Genomic DNA, 22,510 nt, shown 5'->3' with positions numbered 1-22,510 from the left:
ACTGCTTTTGTTCTCGCGAGAATGGGGTAGCGAGATCGGCTAAGGGGTGGAACGGTGTCTTGGGAGCACGTGGGTGCGCGCTCTGAGTTTTTCTTCTGGCTCCGTTAGAGTTGCGTGCCGCCGCCGCCGCCGCCATGGACACAGTGAAGCCAAATCCCGGGCAGGCGGAGGATGGAGAGGCCGAGTCCAACTGGAGCATCCCACCCAACGCGCCCGCCTGCATGGAGCGGCACCTCGACGGGGCCCACTACCGGGCAGGTACTCGCCTCGAGCGCGTCCCGTTGTTAAACAGCGCGGCCGTCTCTGGTCTCGGTGCCTCCCAGTCAAGGCGCCCACCTTTTCCGTGTGGTGGCCCTTGAGCGGCACTCGCGCCTCCTCTCTTAAACGATGCGCCACCTGCAGTCCCAGGTTCCAAACAAAACGGGTGTTTTTTTTCTTCGCCGGGCATAGCGAGTTGGTGTAGTGGTTAAACGGGAGCAGGATTGATGGTCAGGCTCCTCCCCCACCGCCGGCTATGAATGAATTATTTATCTTTATTTGGTTACCGGTCGTTGCTAAGACTGGGCCGTGAAACTCCGTGGGATGACCTTGGGCCAGTCACTGCCCCTCATCTAGCTTACCTCACAGGGTTGTTGTGAGAATAAAGTTAGAGGCGAGCGTTGGAGGAAAAGCAGGAGAGAAACGGCTGGTACACAGCTCCTCTTTTCAACCCACGGTTTTCTCAGGAGCCCTGTAGCCTTGTATGCATTGCTTGCACACTTAGGGTCTTCACAGACTCTTGCTACTGTTTTCTGCTGCACTCACCTTTTCTCTCTCTCAGAGTCTTGGTGTTTCATTTTAAAATTGAGTGGTCTTGGGTTTCTAGCTGTGTGACAGGGAAAGAAAATAGGTTTGGTGCCAGTTTGATGTAGTGGTTAAGTGCGCAGACTCTAATCTGGGAGAACTGGGTTTGATTCCCCACTCCTACACTTGCACCTGCTGGATGACCTTGGGCAAGCCATAGTTGTCCTTGAAAAAGAGCAGTTTCTGTCAGAGCGCTCTCAGCCCTACCTACCTCACGGGGTGATTTCCCACAAGCGCTGCTCCGCACTCACTCTTCTCTTTGCCCCGATGGTACATGTCAATTTCACACACGCTGCTGCGAGGCTGCATTTTGCCTCGTAGCTTTGCGTGATTTCCCCCACGTCTACTCAATCCTCAAAAAAAGGATTGAGTAGACACGGGGGAAATTGCGCGAAGCTCCGGGACAAAATGCGGCCGCGCAGCAGCTTGTGTGAGACCAATTTCCCACAAGCTGCTGCAGCGCTCTGCCTCTTTCCTTTGCCCCGATCGCGCGTGTCAATTTCACACTAACTGATGTGCGGCTGCATTTTGCCCCTCATCTTCGTCCGATTTCCCCCGCCTTTACTCAGTACTCAAAAAACAGGGCTGATTTCGCATTAGAGCTGCCTCGATGTTGCACTGCCGTTTGCCCCAATACTATTGGTCAGTTTCACACCCGAAGCTGCGGGGCTGCATTTTGACTCGCGGCTTTGCCCGATTTCTCCCACAGTTTCGTGATCTTGGTTTTTGAGGCTCACGAAACTGCGGAGGAAATCCAACAAAGCCGTGGGTCAAATGCAGCCCCTCGGCTTCGGGTGTGAAATTGACCAATAGTATCGGGGCAAATGGTGGCACAACATTGAGGCAGCTCTAGTGCTAAATCTGCCCAGGACTGAGTAGAGGCAGGGGAAATCGGGCAAAGCTGTGGGGCAAAATGCAGCCACAGCACTTAGTGTGAAATTGACCAATAGTATCCAGGCAAAGGGAAGAGCCAGTGCGCTGTAGCAGCTTGTGGGATATCAGCCTGAAATTGACACGTACCATGGGGCAAAAGGGAGGAGTGAGCGGAGCAGCGCTTGTGGGACAAGGTGAGCATTCATATTGTTGTTGACTTAATACTGAAATTATTCCAAGGTATGTAAAGTATAGCCAGTGCTTATTGGGGAATACATTTATGTGACACAATGCAAAGAACTCAGAAGCTCCTTATAAGCTAACTGCTTCTACACTAAAATTCTTCTGGGTTGCTTTATTGCAGAGGCAGCCCCTTATAAGCAAAGAGCCAAAATGTTGAAGTTCAGAGTGAGAGACCAACGAAGAGCCAATATGTGGAAGGTTATTTGCATAACTGCAACCACTAGTTCTTGAGAGTTATTCATTAGAAAGTTGCACATGTGAGGTCTCTCAATAAGTAATAGACTCAGGAGCAGTCTGTACAATTGTTTCAGTGCAGTGGGATAAACCTGCACACTTGGGTTTGGTTGGCATTTGGATTACTGGTAGCTGTTTACCTGTATTATTTCCATTTCTGTAATGTGCATCTAAGAAGTCTTTTAGTCCTGTAAAGATTTCTTCCTGCGCTTCCTTTCACATAGTAGCATCCCACCTACCTCTACATTATATTCTAATTTTAAAGAGTTTATTTTACTTTTTGAAACATATTTAGTTCTAGAGTCACAGGGTGGCAAGCCTCTTGCATTATTTTTGGAGCAGAAACTCTTTTTGAGTCTGTATTTTTCTATTTTTGAGTTGGTGTAGCGCTTCTGTAGTTGCAGGTAAACAAAACATTTTTGTGAACTTCTTTGTGGGCTTATTTGTCAAGGCTGGAGTGCTGCAAATATTAGTATTAAATGTTAACTAATAAGAGTAAAATATCTGCACAAAGTGAAGGCAAAACCCATATGGCATGTGCACTGTTTAGAAGTCTTAGACCTGGGCTACAGCTTAGTACATGACCTGGTAATGACCAAATCATATATTATGCTACTTGGGGTTTGATGATAATATGTTCCCTTAATAGCCTACAAAGGATAAGGCCTATCCTGATTTTCAGAAATAAAGCTCTAGAGTGTGACTTTCCTCACAGCTTCATCTCCTCCTCTTACCCCTGGACCACACTGTCATAACACTTTCCTGCTTTGAGATATTGCCAGATTGTTGTGCTGCCACATTACCATATCTGCCAACATGCACCAGTTTCCTTAATTGGTACAGACCTTACATCATTTCAGTCTTATTGCTAAGAAACCAGTTGTGGCTATAGCAGCATGGAAGGATGAGAAATGGATGGGTAATGTGCATAGGATAGAGCTGTAGGGACCAAAGGCAGGGAAGAGAGATGGAAGACCCTGAGCCCATGCATCAGTTGGAGAGGGAGAGGTGGAGATTCTTCCACGTTCTTAGCTTGGGGAGAGGGTAGTCCAGAGTCCAAAATACGGGCCATGGAGTCTAGAATGTCTGTGAGTTGTCATTCAATTTCACATTTAATGTCAGTCCAATAGTTTCCAGTGGCAAGCTTGTTTACTTCATGTGCATTTTCCATGGTTGGGAGACTGCCAGGTGAGCAAAGGGATTACTGGTGCATATTCTCCTGTAGTGATTTTTTTTGTAACCAAAGTGCAAGCACAATTGTCTCAGGTAAAGTCTGTCAGTAATATATTGTAGTATAACCTGGAGCAATAGTCTGTGGTAGCAATGACTTTGTAGCCCATACTTCCCTGGTCTAAACTGCTTTTAAGCATCTGCGATGGACTGTGCTATAAAAGCTCATATGTGCTATGTAAACATGTGAAGAACTGTGAAGGTTAATGCTTCACAGAGCCAGGGAGCCTTGAGTGACAGGGTGCTCAAAGGGATTTGATTGATTAGTATCAGTTGAGCAGAAAGACTTGGGAACTGATTGCTGAAGAAAACTCGGTTTGGCTCTGACTGGGAACTGGAACAGTTTAGCCCTGACTGAGAACAGTTTAACATTGACAGAGGGCTGAGAAGGTTGGTGAGGAGGAGTGGAAGGATCGGTGAAGACCCCCATTTGGGCCAGAAAAAGGGATAGATCTTCTAGTTGTAAAAGTGATTCCCTGCTTGAAAAGGGAGATAGCTCAAAGAGTGAGGTGCTCCCCAGTGGAGTGATCGCCGGTGTGTTTAGAGAAGGAATTTGGGTCCTTGGTAGTGTATCCCCTGCCTTCTGAAACCTGAAGAGTCAGTTAAACTCAAGAAAGTGTACTGGACTGTTTAGGAAGCACTGAAACGAAAGCCTCTTGCCTCTAAGGTTCTAAGACCTTGTGAAAAGTTTTAAACTCTCACTTGCTGGAAACACATAACAGTGAAATCACTAAGTTACCTCAGAGTTCATTATTGATTTACCTCAGACATTTCACCCCTGATTTCACCTGACCTTTTCCCCTCTACATTGAATAAAATATCTTGTTTATTTTTGAACATTCTAAAGCCTTTCGTGTGCCGTTTTCAGAAGTTTAAGAGGGTAATCTGCCTCTTCCTTCAAATTCCTGGGCTGAGCCAGCATCAAAATACAATAAAGTGACAGGGTGGGACAGCCTGGTATCTTCAGAAAAGAAAAAAATAGGTAAAGGGGCTGCTCAGCTAGAAAGGAAGAAAAAATGGAGGGGAAATCCTGTGTGAGGAAGGGAATAGGACGAGGTCGTCATAGCACCCTTTTGCTTGAAAGGGTTGTGGTCATACAAATCCTTTCAAACTACACAGCCGTTTGTGTTGTAACATCTCCCTCCTTCCCAGTAACTCAGTGTACTGTATAGAAACTCTCAAATCAAGTTTGCGTAATAAACAACCCATCACACAATCCCAGTCTACCATGGGCAGAAAAAAATAAAAGCATGGAAAGAATTGGTCTGCAACCACCGTCAGAATTCAACTTCAGCCAGCTGCTCTCTTGAGTTGGCAGGTTTTTAAAAGGCTGTGAGGGAGGATAAAGCATTCCTTACTCCTTCTGGAAGCCCGTTGTGTGAGGGGGTGGCAGTAGAGAAGGCTCTTGAATGAGTGGTAGTAAGAGGAGTCAACTGCAGTGAGGGCAGTGCCAGGAGCAGTTACTGATCAGAGCTGGCACATGGGCTCATATCGGGAGGAGTGATTCAGTTAGACTTTCTGTGACTAGGCAGAAAGCATCCTTCCCACCCAGCTGGCATATTCAGTACTTCTACAAAGAAACTATTATTCCTATGCTGAAGCAGTCTGATTCTGGTTGAATGGTAAGAGATGTTCCTTCCCCCGTATAATACGCACTGGGGGTGGCTGGTCCCCATCCATCTTGGGTATGGCGATATGCATGCCTTTCTTTTTCTAGTCTCTTTTTTACATCTTGTAAAATTCCCTCTTTTCTCTTCTACACACCCTAAAACTGTCCCCAGTACGGTTTTTTAAAAACCAATAAATTCAGTTGCACTAATGAAAAAGTGTGTACTAACTCATAAGAACATAAGAGACGCCAATGTTGGATCAGGCCAAAGGCCCATCCAGTCCAACACTCTGTGTCACACAGTGGCCAGAAATACCAGTGCCATCAGGAGGTCCAGCAGTGGGGCCAGGACATTAGAAGCCCTCCCACTGTTGACCCCCCCCCCCAAGCACCAAGAAGACAGAGCATCACTTGCCCCAGAGCCCCTATCTATACCTTGTGGCTAATAGCCACTGATGGACCTCTGCTCCATATGCTTATCTAATTCCCTTTTGAAGCCGTCCATGCTTGTAGCACCCACCACTTCCTGTGGCAGTGAATTCCATGTGTTAATCACTCTTTGGGTGAAGAAGTACTTCCTTTTATCCATTCTAACCTGACCGCTCTGCAGTTTCATGGAGTGCCCACGAGTTCTTGTATTGTGAGAAAGGGAGAAAAGTACCTCTTTCTTTACCTGCTCTTTCCCATGCATAATCTTATAAACCTCGATCATGTCACCCCTCAGTCGTCTTTTCTCCAAGCTAAAGAGCCCTAAGCGCTTTAACCTTTCCTCATAGGGAAAGTGTTCCAACCCTTTTATCATTCGAATTGCCCTTTTCTGCACTTTTTCCAAAGCTATAATATCCTTTTTAAGGTGTGGTGCCCAGAACTGCACACAGTATTCCAAATGAGGTCTCACCATTGATTTATATAGGGGCATTATTATATTGGCTGATCTGTTTTCAATACCCTTCCTAATAATCCCCAGCATAGCATTGGCCTTCTTTATTGCAGTCACACACTGTCTCGACATTTTCAGTGAGTTATCCACTACAACTCCAAGATCTCTCTCTTGCTCAGTCTCTGCCAGTTCAGACCCCATCAATGTGTATTTATATTTAGGATTTTTGGCTCCAATGTGCATCACCTTGCACTTGGCCACATTGAACCCCATTTGCCATGTTGACGCCCACTCGCCCATCCTTGACAGATCCCCTTGGAGTGCCTCACAATCCTCACTGGTTTTCACCACCCTGAACAACTTTGTATCATCCGCAAATTTAGCCACTTCACTGCTTACTCCCATCTCCAAATCATTAATGAACAAGTTAAAAAGCAGTGGACCAAGTACTGATCCCTGCGGTACCCCACTGCTTACCACCCTCCACTGAGAAAATTGCCCACCTACACTCACTCTCTGTTTTCTATGAACTAGCCAGTTTTTGATCCATAAAAGGACTTGTCCTTCTATCCCATGATTTTTGAGCTTACTTAGGAGCCTTTGATGAGGAACTTTATCAAAAGCTTTCTGGAAGTCAAGGTAAATAATATCTATTGGATCCCCCTTGTCCACATGTTTGTTCACCCCCTCAAAGAACACTAACAGGTTAGTGAGACAAGATCTTCCCTTACAGAAACCGTGCTGAGTCTGCCTCAATAGGTTTTGTTCATCTATGTGCCTACTAATTCTTTCCTTAATAATGGTTTCCACCAATTTACCCGGTATCGACGTCAGACTGACTGGCCTGTAATTTCCCGGATCTCCTCTGGAACCCTTTTTAAAGATGGGAGTGACATTAGCTACCTTCCAATCCTCAGGAATGGAGGCAGATTTTAAGGAAAGATTACATATCTTTGTCAGGAGATCTACAAGTTCACATTTGAGTTCTTTCAGAACTCTCGGATGTATGCCATCTGGGCCTGGTGATTTTTCAGTTTTTAAGTTGTCTATCAGTTTTAGGACCTCCTCTCTCGTCACCTCAATCTGACTCAGGTCTTTCAACACCCCTCCTGAAATCAGTGGTTCTGGAGTGGGCAAGCACTTCTCATCTTCCACAGTGAAGACGGAGGCAAAAAATGCATTTAGCTTCTCAGCCATTTCCCTATCATCCTTCAATACTCCTTTTACCCCTTGGTCGTCCAAGGGCCCCACTGCCTCCCTGGCTGGTTTCCTGTTTCTAATGTATTTGAAGAAAGTTTTATTGTTGGTTTTTACGTTTTTTGCTATATGCTCCTCATATTCCCTTTTTGCCTGCCTGACCTCAGACTTGCATTTTATTTGCCATAGCCTGTGTTCCGTTTTATCAGCCTCACTGTGACTAGCTTTCCACTGCTTAAAGGAATTCTTTTTACTTTTTACAGCCTCCATTACTCTGTTTGTTAACCATGCAGGCTTTTTCCTATACCTGTTTGTGCCTTTCCTAACCTGCGGAATATATATTTTTTGAGCTTCTAGGATCGTAGTTTTAAATAGATCCCAAGCTTCCCCAATTGTTTTGACCCTTTCTACTTTTCCTTTCAGTTTCCTCCCCACGTGTCCCCTCATATCAGAGAAATTACCCCTTTTAAAGTTAAAAATGGTTGTGTGAGTCTTTTTGGCCAATTCTCTATTTGTACAAATGATGAACTCAACAACATTATGATCACTGTTTCCAAGCGGTGCAATCACTTTTACATCTCTCACCAGGTCTTGAGTGTTACTTAGGACCAAATCAAGGATCGCCTCTCCCCTGGTAGGTTCCGTGACCATCTGCTCCATAGCACAGTCATTTAGAGTGTCTAGAAACTCAATCTCTTTTTCCCGGCTAGAACACATATTGACCCAATCAATGTGTGGGTAGTTAAAATCACCTATTATTACACAGTGTTTTTGTCTAGTTGCTATCTTTAAGGCATTCATCATTTTATAATCCTCCTCTATCTTTTGATCTGGTGGGCGATAACAAACTCCCAGTGTTAAGTTTCCTTTTGGCCCCCCTATTTCAACCCATAGAACTTCCAGAAGCGAATCCAATTCACTTAGCCTCTCAATCTTTCTAGACTTTATACCCTCTCTGACATACAGAGCTACCCCACCTCCAACCCTTCCCCCCCTATCCTTCCGATATAATATATAACCGGGAATCACTGTGTCCCACTGATTTTCCTCATCCCACCAAGTTTCAGAAATACCCACAATGTCTATTTTTCCCTCCCTCACCAAGCACTCCAACTCCCCGATTTTACCTCGGACACTTCTAGCATTTGTATAGAAACAGCTGTAATTTCCCTTACAAGTTAAGCCTGCATCCTTCCTCTTGCTATCTCGAGTCGTTGTCCGGCAGTCCATGTCACCAGCCATGGCCTCTGTGGACAATTTCAATCCACCTCCCTGTAGAAAAGCAACCGGTACCCCCTCACCTCTCTCAGATGAGCCAACCCGAACCAGAGACTTTTCATCTCCTGTCGGCTTTCCCCCAATATTCAGTTTAAAAGCTGCTCTGCCACCTTTTTGATTTTAAGTGCCAGCAGCCTGGTTCCTTCTTGGGACAAGTGGAGACCGTCTCGCCTGTACAGCTCCCTCTTGTTCCAAAAAGTATCCCAGTGCCTAACAAACCTGAACCCTTCCCCCCTACACCATCGTCTCATCCACGCATTGAGACTCCTGATCTCTGCCTGTCTCTCCGGCCCTGCGCGTGGAACAGGTAACACTTCTGAGAAGGCTACCTTGGAGGTCCTGGACCTAAGTTTCCTGCCCAGCATCCTAAATTTCTCCTCCAGGACCTCACGACTGCATTTCCCCACATCGTTGGTGCCGACATGCACCACGACCACTGGCTCCTCCCCAGCACTATCTACCAGCCTATCTACTCATTCTCCTTCATGTAGGATTTTCCACTGCTTTTCAAATGGTGTTTGGCCTTGTCATTGTCTTGATGATTTATTAGTGCATTGGTCTATAGAGGGTATAGATTTCTGGCAGGCAGGATTCTAGAACGATTCCTAGGCAAAGTTTGGGCTTGAATTACTTCTAATTTTACTGCATTTATAGTCTGCCTTTCCCCAAAAGGCTCAAAACAGAGGTTTTTGGTCTAGTGTTGTTCAGTGTAGTGCGGCCCTTGTGTGCAGATTGTGAGCCCTCTGAAATGAGGCTGCATTCCTTAACTTAGCTCAAGTTCGACCTTACACAATCCCTAGTAACGTTTCTCCTTTTGTTTAGTAAATGATAAAAACATATAACAGATGATGTTTCATTGGCACGTCACTCTTATGTAACTCTCTGTTTTCCAGATGGTGCCTTGCTCCTGGGAGCATCCAGCTTGAGTGGACGGTGCTGGGTTGGTTCCATTTGGGTATTCAAGGATCCATCAAAAGCACCTAATGAAGGTTTTTGCTCAGCAGGCGTTCAAACTGAAGCAGGCATAGCAGATCTGAAATGGGTGGATAATAAAGGCATCTTGGTAGCTTCTGATTCAGGTGAGTATTAAGGATCTCTTGTCTTGCAAACTGTCTTATCATTTCTCTACTTTTCCAGCAGTAAATTAATGTTTGTCTTCAGTTTTGCAGAGATTTTAGTTGGTCAACGTGGGACCAAGCTCACACTGTAAACTGCTGCAAAAGCTGTGTTTGGAAACTCTCAATGTACAGGAAGCTTCTGACTTACAAATAGCCTGTGAACATGGAAGGCAGTGGGGGAGTGGAGCGAGTGTTGAGTGAAGGGAGATGCTCAAGCGGAGGGGGGGGGGTTGATATGTGTTTTTAGCCCTTCCCCCTTTTAATGTATTTTCTGTTAGCTGTTCAGGCGTGAGTTAAAGAAATCCCTCCCTCCCTTTCCCAAAGTGTAAATCTGTGCCACACATCTTTATGTAAGTAAAACAAGCCCAGTATTTAAGGACAATTAAAAAAAATCTTATTCTACAGTTATTCTGTTGCTTGTATCATTGAATTACTGCACAGAATTACAACACTATTGTTTTCTGCTGTTTCTCATTGCAAACATTCATGTACCTCTATGGGAAAATGTATTCTGACTTTTAAACTAATTTCTGGAATGCAACATGTTGATAAGTAGGGGTTTTACTGTGTTTGGATCATGGATGTGATCTAGTTTGCAATATTGAGAGAGGGTCTTTAGATGTACCAAGAACAGTAAGTAATGGAGGGTCTTCTCTTTCATGTGCATGTTTGAGTTTTCATAGGAATCAGTCTGCTGAATTTGTTCCCATCTTGTCTAGGTGCTCTGGAACTTTGGGAGCTGGATGAGAACGAGACTCTGATAGTGAACAAATTCTGTAAGTACGAGCATGACGACATTGTGACAACAGTGAGTGTCCTTACCAACAATACACAGGCGGTCAGCGGCAGCAAAGACTTCAGGTGACCCTTTGTGGTGTTGCTTTTTATACTTTATGTAAAAGTGCCTGTTCTTCTTCTTAACATGGTTTGGATTTTATGTGTAGTGTGAAGATCTGGGACATCCCTCAGGAAACGGTGCTCAATTCCTACAGAGGTGAGTGCTAAGCTTGTTTGTTTCCCTCTTTTTTATTTATTGCTTTTTCTGTCCTGTCCTTTCTCCAGAGTAGCTCAAGGTACAGTACACTGAACAACCCACACGGTGGCCCTGTGAGGTAGATTAGGCTGAAAGAGAATGACTGGCTCAAGGTCACCTGGTTTGATTCATGGTTGAGTAGGTATTTGGACCCAGGTCTTCTCCATCTAAGTCTAGGAATGGCACTACATTGGCTCCTAGTTTTGCATTCCTTCTGCTTTTTAAACTTGTCAGTTTATAGTAGGATTAAAGCTAAGTAGCCCTTGTAGAACTTTAATACTGTGCCTTCCCTGTTGGCCTTCTGCTCAAGCTGCAGTCTTTACTTTGATTATTTAAAAATTATTTATTATTATTGTTGTTATTCAATCGGTGCTATTAACCTACTTGGGACCAAAAGGTCCCGAGTAGACAAGAAGACAATATTCCACTGGAATGTGCAGTAGCTGTTGACTTTATGTAATGTATTTGTGTGCACTCTACTAAGACGGGAATGATTTAGAAATAAAACTGAAATAGGCAAAATTACAGTAAAGGGCATAATAACAGCATGAGAGCTATGTATAAAATATTCTGCTTAGTAACAGGTTACAAAACAGCATTATATGAACACGTTTACAGTAGCACCTCCATAATGCATCAGTAGTAAATTTCAAAAGGCTTTGTCCATACACTAATGAACAACCTATTAAAACCAAACAGCGGCAGAAAAAACATAGTTTTTATTACTGTAAATCAGAATAATGGCAGATATACATGAAATCTTAAAACCCTGAAAAGCAGGACTCAGCAAATTCTGCAGAATGCTAAAATTAACCATTTATAAATGCCTGAGCCAATAAATAAAACTTTTGTTTGGTGCCAGAAAACTACTGGGGGAAGGATGGGACAAGGTGTTTCGCAAACCAGGCAACATGGGGGGGAAAGCCTTGTCCCTAATGGCTGGCTAACTTTTAAAACTTGGAGGCACATGGAGTGGGGCCTCAGAGGGTGATTTTGGAGCTCAAGCTGGCTCAAGTGGGAGTAGGCACACACTGCTTTTGGTTTCATGGTACTGAGCAGATTAAGCCTTCAAAGGTAAAAGCATTTTGAATTCAACCCAGAAACTAATGGACAGCCAATGAAACTCTTCAGAACTCTTCAGCCAAATAGTGTAAAGACTCTACTTGTTACTTGGACATTTGTCTCAGTCAGTGGAACTACTACATCACTCAGGCTGTGAATGCTCTTCTTTAAGTGGAAGTGTAATCCGATTGAGAGTGGGGCAAATCCTGATTTCCTGAGCAGCATTGCTGGCATGGTCTTCCTTCTCCCTGTGCTCAGTGTGGAGGGGCTGGCAAATCATGTGTTGACAGAAGCCCTATGGCTCTTCTGCCTCTTGGTCATGTTGAACAGTCTGATGGTACACCATGTATTAAAAGTATTCAAGAGATGCAAGTTCCACACTGCCTCTTCTTTGCACAATTCTGAACTCCATGTGCAGGACTCATTACAGCATTAAATAAAATTTTAACTCTCCTGAAAGCTAGATAGATGGAAGGAGAGCAGTAAGAGGGAGGGAAAAAGTGTGGGTTTGTTTTTCTGGTTAGAGAAGGCCTGGTTGTGACCAGGAACATTTGTTTTTCAGTAGTTGACCAGTTGAGCAAACCACATTATAAAAGTTTTTTTCCCTTTATGTGAGATGAGTTGCTACTTTCAGCTGCTGATCTCTGAAATCAGTTTCCATTATAAAAAATTGATGAAGTGGAGTTCTTTCACTTCTGGGTTCTTCGATTTGTTGTGTTGACTTCAAGTAAAAACCCTCTTTATCTTTCCAGCTTGACTCTCACTTAGTTCAGGATAGGAAGGGACTGATAATGTGACCTTGCCAATGCTTAGGAGTCATCTGGGAGTTGTACTTGCAGAAACACAAGCAAACCTCTACAGTCTCTCCCCACTGCCACCAGTGACTGCCAGGATACATAACACCTAAGCTTTCATAATGGAATTTGCAGCAGCAGCCAAACCCCCCATTTTGTCACTTTGTTCCTAAATGTAAGCTGTGTCCCTGAGGGCTGTGTTACACAAATTGTGGTAACTGCCTTAGGTTTTGAGTCTCTGCCACTGTTGTTTGAGTCTTCTTAGTATTTTGCTTTGGCAGCCATGATGCTAACCAGGATGTTTTCCTCACTTCCCATCCTAGCTGGTGGTCCTTTTCTTCTCAAACTGCCTAGGGGACAAAAGCTCCTTTGTCCCATGCATGTGCGGTCAAGCCTTCTCCTGCATATACAGCACTGGGCCTTGATTGACCAGTTGTGTCTGTATTAACATGAAGGTTTTATTTCCTTTTGTTTAATTTTTCCTAGCTCATTCTGGTCAAGTGACATGTGTTGCATCCTGCCCTGGAAAGGATACAGTGTTCTTGTCCTGCGCTGAGGTAAAGCCAACTTCTTGCTTTTAATTCTTTGTGAGTTTGAAAGCAAGGCTTGATCTCTCTGCTATTGTGAACATAAGCACCAAGGTAATAGTATCAGAGTTTCACAAGGGAGAGGGGGGTATTTGACAAGTTTTGGGAGGGGTGTTGAAATACCTGAGTCAGATTGAGGTGACGAGAGAGGAGGTCTTATGACTGATAGACAACTTAAAAACTGATAAATCACCAGGCCCGGATGGTATACATCCGAGAGCTCTGAAAAAACTCAGATGTGAACTTGTGGATCTCCTGACAAAAATATGTAATCTTTCATTAAAATCTGCCTCCATTCCTGAGGACTGGAAGGTAGCTAATGTCACTCTCATCTTTAAAAAGAGTTCCAGAGGAGATCTGGAAGTTGGTAGAAACTGTTATTAGGGAAAGAATTAGTAGGCGCATTGATGAACTCAACATGAGTTCTGTAAGGGAAGATCTTGTCTCACTAACCTGTTAGTGGTTTTTTTGGGGGGTGAACAAACATGTGGACAAGGGGGACACAATAGATGTTGTTTACCTTGACTTCCAGAAAGCTTTTAATAAAGTTCCTCATCAAAGGCTCCTAAGTAAGCTCAGTAGTCATGGGATAAAAGGACAAGTCCTCTTGTGGATCAAAAACTGGCTAATTAATAGGAAACAGAGAGCGAGTATAAATGGGCAGTTTTCTCAGTGGAGGGTGGTAAGCAGTGGGGTACCACAGGGATCAGTACTCAGTCTGATGCTTCTTAACTTGTTCATTAATGATTTGGAATTGGGAGTAAGCAGTGAAGTGCCTAAATTTGCAGATGACAACAACTTTGTGTCATCTTTGTGTGGTGTGGTGAAAACCAGGGAGGATTGTGAGGCACTCCAAAGGGATCTGTCAAGGATGGGCGAGCCAAAATGGGGTTCAGTGTGGCCAAGTGCAAAGTGATGCACCTTGGAGCCAAAAAGCCTAACTATAAATACACATTGATGGGGTCTGAACTGGCAGAGACTGACCAAGAGAGAGGTCTTGGAGTCATAGTAGATAATGCAATGAAAATGTCGAGACAGTGTGCAACTGCAATAAAAAGGGCCAACGCTATGCTGGGGATTATTAGAAATGGAATTGAAAACAAATCAGCCAGTATCATAAAGCCCCTGTATAAATCAGTGGTGCAACCTCATTTGGAGTACTGTGTACAGTTCTGGTCACCACACCTCAAAAAGGATATTATAGCATTGGGAAAAGTGCAGAAAAGGGCAACTAGAATAATAAAAGGGTTGGAACACTTTCCCTATGAAGAAAGGTTAAAACACTTGGGGCTCTTTAGCTTGGAGAAACGACGGCTATGGAGTGATATGATCGAGGTTTATACGATTATGCATGGGATAGAGCAGGTAGAGAAAGAAGTACTTTTCTCCCTTTCTCACAATACAAGAATTCGTGGGCACTCAATGAAATTGCTGAGCAGTTGGGTTAGAACGGATAAAAGGAAATACTTCTTCACCCAAAGAATGATTAACACATGGAATTCACTGCTACAGGAGGTGGTGGCAGCAACAAGCATTGACGGCTTCAAGAGGGAATTAACATATGGTGCAGAGGTCTATCTGTGGCTATTAGCCACACGGTATAGATAGGAACTCTCAGTCTGGGTCAAGTGATGCACTGTATTCTTATGCTGGGGGGGGGGGCAACAGTGGGAAGGCATCTAGTGGCCCCACTGCTGGACCTCCTGATGGCACCTGGTATTTTTGGCCACTGTGTGACAGAGTTATGGACTAGATGGGCCATTGGCCTGATCCAACATTGGCTTCTCTTATGTTCTTATGTAAGGCTGAAACAGCTACTTCTTAAAAAGTGTTCTTGGCAGTTATGATTTTGCTTTTAAAAATGACTTCCTTTGTTTTGTTTGTTTTTAGGATAGCAGGATTTTACTCTGGGATACCAGGTCTCCAAAACCAGCAACTCGCATTAGTATGTCTTTTGTTGCCAAATCGTCTTTGTGTTTCCTTTGGCTAGGAGTTAGAGGAATCAGCTTGTCAGTTTAGAAGTTTATTGCCCTGCAGAAATTCCACACTGCCTAACCTGAGAGTTGCCTAAAGAGTGATAATTGATCAAAACCATTGCCAACCCCAAGGTTTGTAGATGCTTGGCCTGAATGTCAGCCAGGACTATTGCTCCACCAAAACCATTGTATATATTTATATACGTACAAACCATTTCTGGAAACTGGAGAACAACAAAATCCAATGCAGCCTCAACATTCCTCACCTCTAATTGCTGATTGGATTTGCATGGTACATCCTTTCCTCATGTGTGTAAATTTCTCCTTCTTCCATGGTTTGCTGTCACCAGAGTTTACTATTGTTCAGGCTGTGGTGCCAGTAACAGTTAAGGTGAAGTAGGATTGCCCAAAACCGCAGTTCGCAATTTAAGTCATGGTTTCAGGCCATCTTGCTTACTCTTAATCCTAGTGCCAGTGCAGGTTAAGTGAACATTATAGCAAGTCATGGAAGATACAGTTGTAATTATGTGCAAGAGGGTGTGTGTACAAGAGCTTACCCCATGCTTCAATTAGGACTGTTGTATCTGTATTGGATCCAAAACGCCCCTCAGGGCCTACCACCAGCTAGAATCTTGTTACTTATAACAGTATCTTGCATAGAGCAGCCTCGCTTGATGTCCAATAAATAAACCTAGTTCAGCCACTTAAATTCTGTACTTTAAAAAAAATGCTTTTTAACAAGGAAACACTTTGTTTTTGGTAGCATCATGTGCAAAGCATCTTAGTATTGTCCAAACTCTGCAGCACTAAAGCTTGGGGAAGACATGTGATTTTTGTGGTGGCTAGTACTATTGAGGCAGGTGAGCAGCCCAGTCACACGGACAAGTTAGTTTAGTATAGAAGTGGAGGCAACTGCTGCCCAGCAGAAGGATCTTGGATCCTCCTGAATTTTCAGGGGCCAACGAGTAAGATCTCTTGAAGCTCAATGTAGTAAAATAGGTAAGATGCCATTTTTTTGACCGCAAGCCTTCCCTGAAGTACTGCTACTTAAATGGAACTATATGGCCAGTATTGGGGAAATAATAGTTATAAACCGCAAAGCTGAGGGAAGTCCATAAAAACCAGGCTTCTGTGTCCTCCTTTCTCCCTTTCTTGTTTAAAGCAATCAGCTATGCTAGGAAATAAAATAAGCATAAACTGACTGCATTTCCTTTCTTTTTTTTGTCCTGTGTAGCCTGTGGTGCCTCTAGTAATCTTTCTACCTCACTGGTGTGGCATCCACATCAAAAAGACACTTTTGTTTTGGGTAAGACGTACTTCTTGATTCTTACTACTTAGGCATTATAGTTGAATTTGGTTTCTCTCCAGTTGACCTGATAATAATACTGATCTCTGTCGCCCTTTCCAAGGTGATGAAAATGGAACTGTTGTCCTTGTAGACACAAAGAAACCAGACTCTGCGCTCAGCACAGATGTGCATTCTCGAAGTGTTACGGGATTTGCTTTTTCAGCACATAGGTATGTGTCCCACCAGCAGGCTTCCCGTGCCCCCGTGCTGCCATTGGCCCCCGCCAGCCGGTCTCCCGAGTCCCTCCTGCTGCAGTCAGCCATTGCCAGCAGGGCCCCCCCCCCCCACTCACCCAGAGGCTCCGGGAACCACGGAGCAGGGCGTCCGAAGACGCTGATGACGTGACAGCCGCACCTCGGCACCTCAATGGGCGCTGACCGAACGCCACCAGAACGCGTGACGGGTGGGGGGGGGGGGGGGACACAACCCATGGGCTGGAGGCCCGGCGTGAGGGCTCACTCCCGCGTCAGAACTCGATGGCTGGAGCCAGGCAGGGAACGGCAGCATCACCCCACCCAACAGCCAGAGACACCGGGAAACAGGGCCTGGCCTGAGGCTTGGTGTCTTCCCCTAAGTACGGGGGTGGGGCCAGGCTGGGAGAAGGCGGGGCAAGGCCCTGAGGAGGATCCTGGGAGTGGGGAGGGATATAAGAAGGGCAACATGCAGGGGCCGAGGAGGATTGCCTGAGTTTGTTGAGCCAGTGCCCAGAGGGAGGAAGGCCAGCGACGGTGACAGAACCCCTCTCCTAGCTCATGCATCTGAGGCCCCTGCTGCCCCTACGGACACGCCACCAGCGCGGCTCGGACTCAGGCGACAGTGAGGAGGGGTCCACAGGCTCATGTGACAGTATGATGCATAATAGTAGCAAGTGTTGGCATTTGTAACCATGAATGCAAGTACCCTAAAGCCAACTTTGAATAGATAGCATCATTTTCAATGGATAGGTAGGTCTATAATAATATATGAGATGCTCATCCAAAACTGGGATTTCCTTTCTTCACTTCGTTCTGACTGTGTACTGATAATTTTTCTCAGTAGGAAATTACTTAGATGCACTGTATGCTTTAGGTAGTTTGGTTGTGTGTTAAAAGTAGCTAAATTATTTCCCAAGTGAAGCAGTGTTCTGCACTGAGAATCAGTGATAACAGAAATGTTAGTTTCCTTCTTTTTTCTTTTTGCTCTGGAAATCATGACATTTAGAAGCAGGTTGATTTTCCAGCTCCTGTGTATCTGTTTCTCTTACTGAAAATGCTTTATAATGTTTTGCTATTTGAACCGAAGGCTTTGGGAGGAACAAAGTTGGGTTTCATTAAAATTAGATCCCATCGTTAGTATTATCAGCCTCAGTTGTGTTCACTGCCAGTCTGCCTTTGAATAGTCCTGCAGTTTCAGTTTTAAGCAATAGTTACTGATTTACAGTGCAATCCTAAGAACGTTTTCCTGGGAATAACCCCATTAAATCTGAGTAGGATTCTGAATAGATCTGTTTAGGATGGCGCTGTAAGCGTTCCACCAGCTCTAGCCTAAATCTGCTCCATGATTTTTCCCTTGCTACCTCCCACCTAGAACACTTACTTCTCTTCCTTCAGAGCCCACTTGCTCTGTGAAGCCTTTGCCTTAACCATTTAATTTTCTCTGCAGTTGACATCTTTTGCACGTGTATATCACTTCCATTCCTTCTGTTTTTCTCTCCTCTTGTCAAAATGTTGATTTGTAAAGACCACCCCACCCTGGGACTGTGACCTGTCTCTTTTTGCTTGTGTTACTCTACAAAGCCTGTTTATGCTGATGGCACTACGTATTATTTAGAAAATATAGCAGTGGTTCACCTCAGATTATCCTTTTCTTGCTTTTGTGTGCAAGGGTATGAAATAAAAACAAGGGTGCAGTGGGGAAAAAAGTTTAATTTCAAAATAATAATGACCCCTACGCATTTTGCATTAAGCTTCCTCGGGGATCTGTAGATATAAACACAGTGATGTTCCCACTAAACCAGTTTTTTTCTTCATCATTTTGCTCCAACTGGTGCAGGCCTTTGTTTTCTTCTCATTGATTCCTCTGTTTGTGTGGCCTGCAAGGACTAAATTGCCAGTGTCTGCATATGTTCATGAGCTTTTCCCTGTCTCTAGTTCACCCCTTCTGGCTTCCATCAGTGAAGACTGCTCCGTAGTTGTTCTTGATTCCAGCTTTTCAGAAGTGTGAGTACAAAGTGGTCTAACCTCTTCCTTGCCTCCTTCTTAGGCATGATTAAGACATTAACGCGTATCTGCTTGACTTGGGTAACAGCCCAGTTTAAACAAGCCTCTTTATCAAGGGCAAAGGGCAGCAGGAAAGTGCTTTTGGCTATCTAGCATCACATTTAAATTGACATTTAATTTTCTTAATCAGTCTTTGTTATGTGTCCAATAAATTGGATGATTTCATTTCGACATGTTTCCTGTGGGAGCCATCTAAACTTTTACAAATTCAAAATGACACTCTCCATGATGAATCACTTTTCACATGGGCTCTCCATATCACTGCATAGCCAAATAGCAACAGTGCATTGCTGGAGAAAAAGAGGTAAACTGGAGGGCAGTAGAGGGCTGCCACTGAAGGGCATGGCAAAACAGGCCATGCTGCTCATCCCTCGCTGGTCCCATTTCCAAGTCTGCTGAGATGGGTGAAGAACTGTGGTGAGATGCATGTTTTCTTGCAGCCCCTCATCCAAAACCTTGCTGGTGCACAAGGAAGGACAGAGGGAGGGAACCTGTAGCTGGTTCATTAGACTTCTTATCACTTTGCGGGGACAGCCTGAGTGGTGGATTGTCATCTAAGGTAGTTACTGGGGGGTCACACGGGGGTCACACGGGGAAGGCAGTGTCTGTTCCTCCTCACACATTGACCTCCTCGCTGAGTGATTGCATGATAGTTGGGAAACTGTGGACTGGAATTTACTTTGATGATATTCCAGAAAAGGTCCTGTTAGTCCCTCAACCTAGAGATACAGAGGTCTCATTGTTACAATGATAGCCACCTGAATCAGTAAGCTCCGCCATGCATTAGATGTATTCAGTTTCTAGTAATTCCAAAGAATGAATATTGCTTAGGGAGGGGATTGCTTGTGGTTTGTGACTGTGGCGTTGTGATCCCCAAATAACAGTACATCATTTTGTGCTTTTCTCAGTTTCAGAAACCGCTCCCATCGAGACTTTGTGAAAGGGTTGTCATGGTCACCATCAGACAAAGGCTCCTTAACGACTGTTGGATGGGACCATCAGGTTCTACATCATGTCGTTCCAACACAGAATAGCCATCCTTCTACAAATAATGACATTACTGCATAGTTTTTATATGTTCTTTTTTGAGTCCTTCTCCCTGGAATAGCATTTGTTTTGTTTTGTCATGTCCTAGGGGATGAATGTGGTCTTTGCAGTTTAGAAGAAAGGTCCTGTAACAATTTCATGTTAGATGAGGGCTAGCCTCATACCAGCTGCTCGTTGCGCCAGTCTGGATCTGCCTGTAATAGAGGTTTCATTGTAGGACAGAGGCTCACTTGGCATGTATTTGTCTTTTTTAACTTCACTGTACTTCTCAGAATGTCCAATTAGTAGGAAAAAAATGGGGAAGTAATCCAGCCACAGGAACAGAGATGGTTCAAAGGAAGCCTTGCAAGACTTGGCTGTTGTCAGCATCCATCTTGGTCCCATCTGTGCTAAGGGCATCGCTTTAAATGGTTCAACCTCAAGGATGCAATGCTTTGTAATACACAGCGGCTTCTTGGCAGGGATGGGGATGTACACATCAGACATAAAAAACATGAGCCATATATCATTATAAAGTGTCTTCTGAACAGTCTTTCTAGCACTCCCTAGCCACGATTGTAATGCTAGACTGTAATATGCTATAGAGGAAAAATTCACCAGATTATGTAATTAAGAAAAAAATCCTTGAATGCCCCTGTCATGGTATACTAGATATCTGTGGCCTGGGCGCATAGAATGGTTGAACTTGCTCTATGTACCCAAAAGGTTTTGGGGATTTATATTTCTTGAACTACAGGTCCTCATGCAGCATGGCAAAGCGGCTTTGGAAACTAAGACAAGTAGCAATAGGATTAGGGATCTTCTGTTCAAAGAATTGGGACAGGGAGTGGAAACCTCTGCTGGGTTGAACCCAAACCTTTGTCTGGGTCTTTGAATCCCAGCCCATTGCCGTCTGTGAGACTATGTTTGTACATAAAGCAAGGCTGATTCAGGAAGGACCAGGGGGAAATGGTTCATTTGGCCCACTGTACAGTTACGAGGGAGGATACTTTCTCTTCTTTTGTGTCTTCTGGTTTTTGGTTATGTGATATGAAGAAAAGGGTGCTCTCATCCCTTCTGAGGTATTGAGCAACTGCATCTTGCTCTAGAAATATCTTACAGTCTTCATAGAGTCCTTGAACTCTCGTTACTGCTCAAGGATTCTGCCTCTACCTGCTCTTACAGTATGGGGGCATTTGGACTTAAGATACTATTTTATTTTTAATGTTGCATCCTTGTGAGAGAGAGAGAGAGAGCAAAGCACTCATCTGTAGTAAAATATTGTTTTGAATCTGGTTGTTTCATTTAGACTATAGACCATTTCTAAATTAACATGTGTGAAGTTTTATTTTGGGTGGTAGAAGAGTGTTAGACTGTCCTCTGGATCCCAGAAACCCTTATACAGGACAGTTTGTGAACCAAGCTTGGTGATTTGTGAATCCTTCATGAGGCAGATAGCTGATAGTCACTTCTCCTGCAATATGTGGTCATCAGCTTTTCAAAATAAAAGGAGATCTGGCAGCTTTTATCCTTTTTATAGGTCTCCTGTGGAACTGCTCTGTGAAATCCCAACTTTTTTGGTACCCTGCAGCCCATTTTTTGGGTAGATAGCCTAACTTGTTAATGTTATGTGTTTTATTTTTGTTAAGTTTATTCATGTCACAGTTCCATGGTGGAATGGAATATTTAGAATGGGCACGCTGATGTCAGACATCATGATACTGTCATGAGATGCTTGTATAGAAGAACTTATTGGGGGGGGGTTCTTATGTGATATTTTGAAGCAAAGGAGGACGAACTTTATGCTGATTTGTTGCTGGTAACAAGCACTAATTCAGGACATGTGTGTCACATGAAAGGAACACAGATAACCACAGGAAAAAAAGGGAAGGTAGTGTTTTTTTTTAAATAAACCCCTTTTCATTTTTATACAGGTGTATGCTTAATGTTACTCTTTCACTGACTTGGCCCACATTTCACTGCATCTTAAGGTAAAGGTTCCCTTGCTCGAAAGCCAGTCGAGTCCGACTCTAGGGTTGCGTTGCTCATCTCCGTTTCAAAGCCGAAGAGCCAGCGCTGTCCGAAGACGTTTCCGTGGTCATGTGGCCAGCATGACTAAATGCCAAGGAGCACGGAATGCTGTTACCTTCCCACCGAAGTGGTACCTATTTATCTACTTGCAATGTGGTCCACATTTCACTAAATCTTACTCAATAGTTTATTCATCTTGGCTTGCTTTGAATCTGCATGTAGGTGCCATATGTTTTAGCTTTATAGTGATAGCATTTTAAGTTTCCAGTCACTCAGCTATGTGCAGATGTCTGAAACATGATGGGAGGTGAAGTGGTATTTGCAAAGAAAATCTGATCAGGAATCTGTGGTAAGGTATTAGTGCAGTTTCAGACAACACATGCTTTGATCGATTGCATCACCACACAGCATGATTGGTGAGAAAATGATTAACCCTTTATTCATTTGAAGAACCACTTCTAGACCAGTCATTGTTTCCTTGCAGTAACCTAAAAATAATGATAATTCACTGGCAAGCCTCCAACACCTGATTCTCAGCCCCCAGTTGACCCTGCAGCGTGCTCTTGTCATCTTGTCAAGTTGGCAGGACATGAGTCACCAAGGAGACATCCAGAGCCCCACCTAAGAGATCCCACAGGTATGCTTAAGACTCTTGACAGGCTGATCCCGGCTGCCCATATAAATTTGCTCCCTTGGGTTTCAGTGTCCCTGCCAATAAAGGTGACCTTGAGTTGCCCTGTTGGGTTTTTCAGATGAGTGTGTTTTGTGGCACCTGCCTGCTTTGCTCTAAAGCCTGGCTTAAGCATGTAGCTGGTGAGAAAAAAAAATTCTCCATGCATCTTTGCATTCACACACCATCATATATAAACTGTTTAGCAACCTATCCCATG

General features: G+C 44.1%; 1 protein-coding gene across 1 annotated transcript; it reads left to right on the top strand.

Moving 5' to 3' along the window:
• The first annotated feature begins 25 nt into the window (after positions 1-25).
• On the top strand, positions 26-21,553 carry WDR77 (WD repeat domain 77). Its single transcript, XM_015413411.1, has 10 exons — positions 26-258; positions 9,281-9,466; positions 10,225-10,366; positions 10,450-10,499; positions 12,881-12,951; positions 14,872-14,926; positions 16,192-16,263; positions 16,367-16,475; positions 18,435-18,503; positions 19,472-21,553. Exons 1-10 carry the CDS (start codon positions 135-137, stop codon positions 19,629-19,631), a joined length of 1,038 nt encoding a protein of 345 aa, XP_015268897.1. The 5' UTR covers positions 26-134; the 3' UTR covers positions 19,632-21,553.
• Positions 21,554-22,510: the final 957 nt, after the last annotated feature.

The sequence above is a fragment of the Gekko japonicus genome, unplaced genomic scaffold (assembly GCF_001447785.1).
Source record: "Gekko japonicus isolate JY-2015 unplaced genomic scaffold, Gekko_japonicus_V1.1 scaffold1043, whole genome shotgun sequence".
NCBI lineage: Eukaryota > Metazoa > Chordata > Lepidosauria > Squamata > Gekkonidae > Gekko > Gekko japonicus.
This window is presented reverse-complemented; position numbering and strand designations above follow the sequence as displayed.

What these genes read in the sequence shown, in the direction of transcription:
- WDR77 (XM_015413411.1), top strand. Translation starts at nt 135, where the DNA reads ATGGACACAGTGAAGCCAAATCCCGGGCAGGCGGAGGATGGAGAGGCC. An exon ending in TGTTCTTGTCCTGCGCTGAG is followed by an intron (nt 12,952 to 14,871) that starts GTAAAGCCAACT and finishes GTTTGTTTTTAG; the next exon opens with GATAGCAGGATTTTACTCTG. An exon ending in AAAACCAGCAACTCGCATTA is followed by an intron (nt 14,927 to 16,191) that starts GTATGTCTTTTG and finishes TGTCCTGTGTAG; the next exon opens with CCTGTGGTGCCTCTAGTAAT.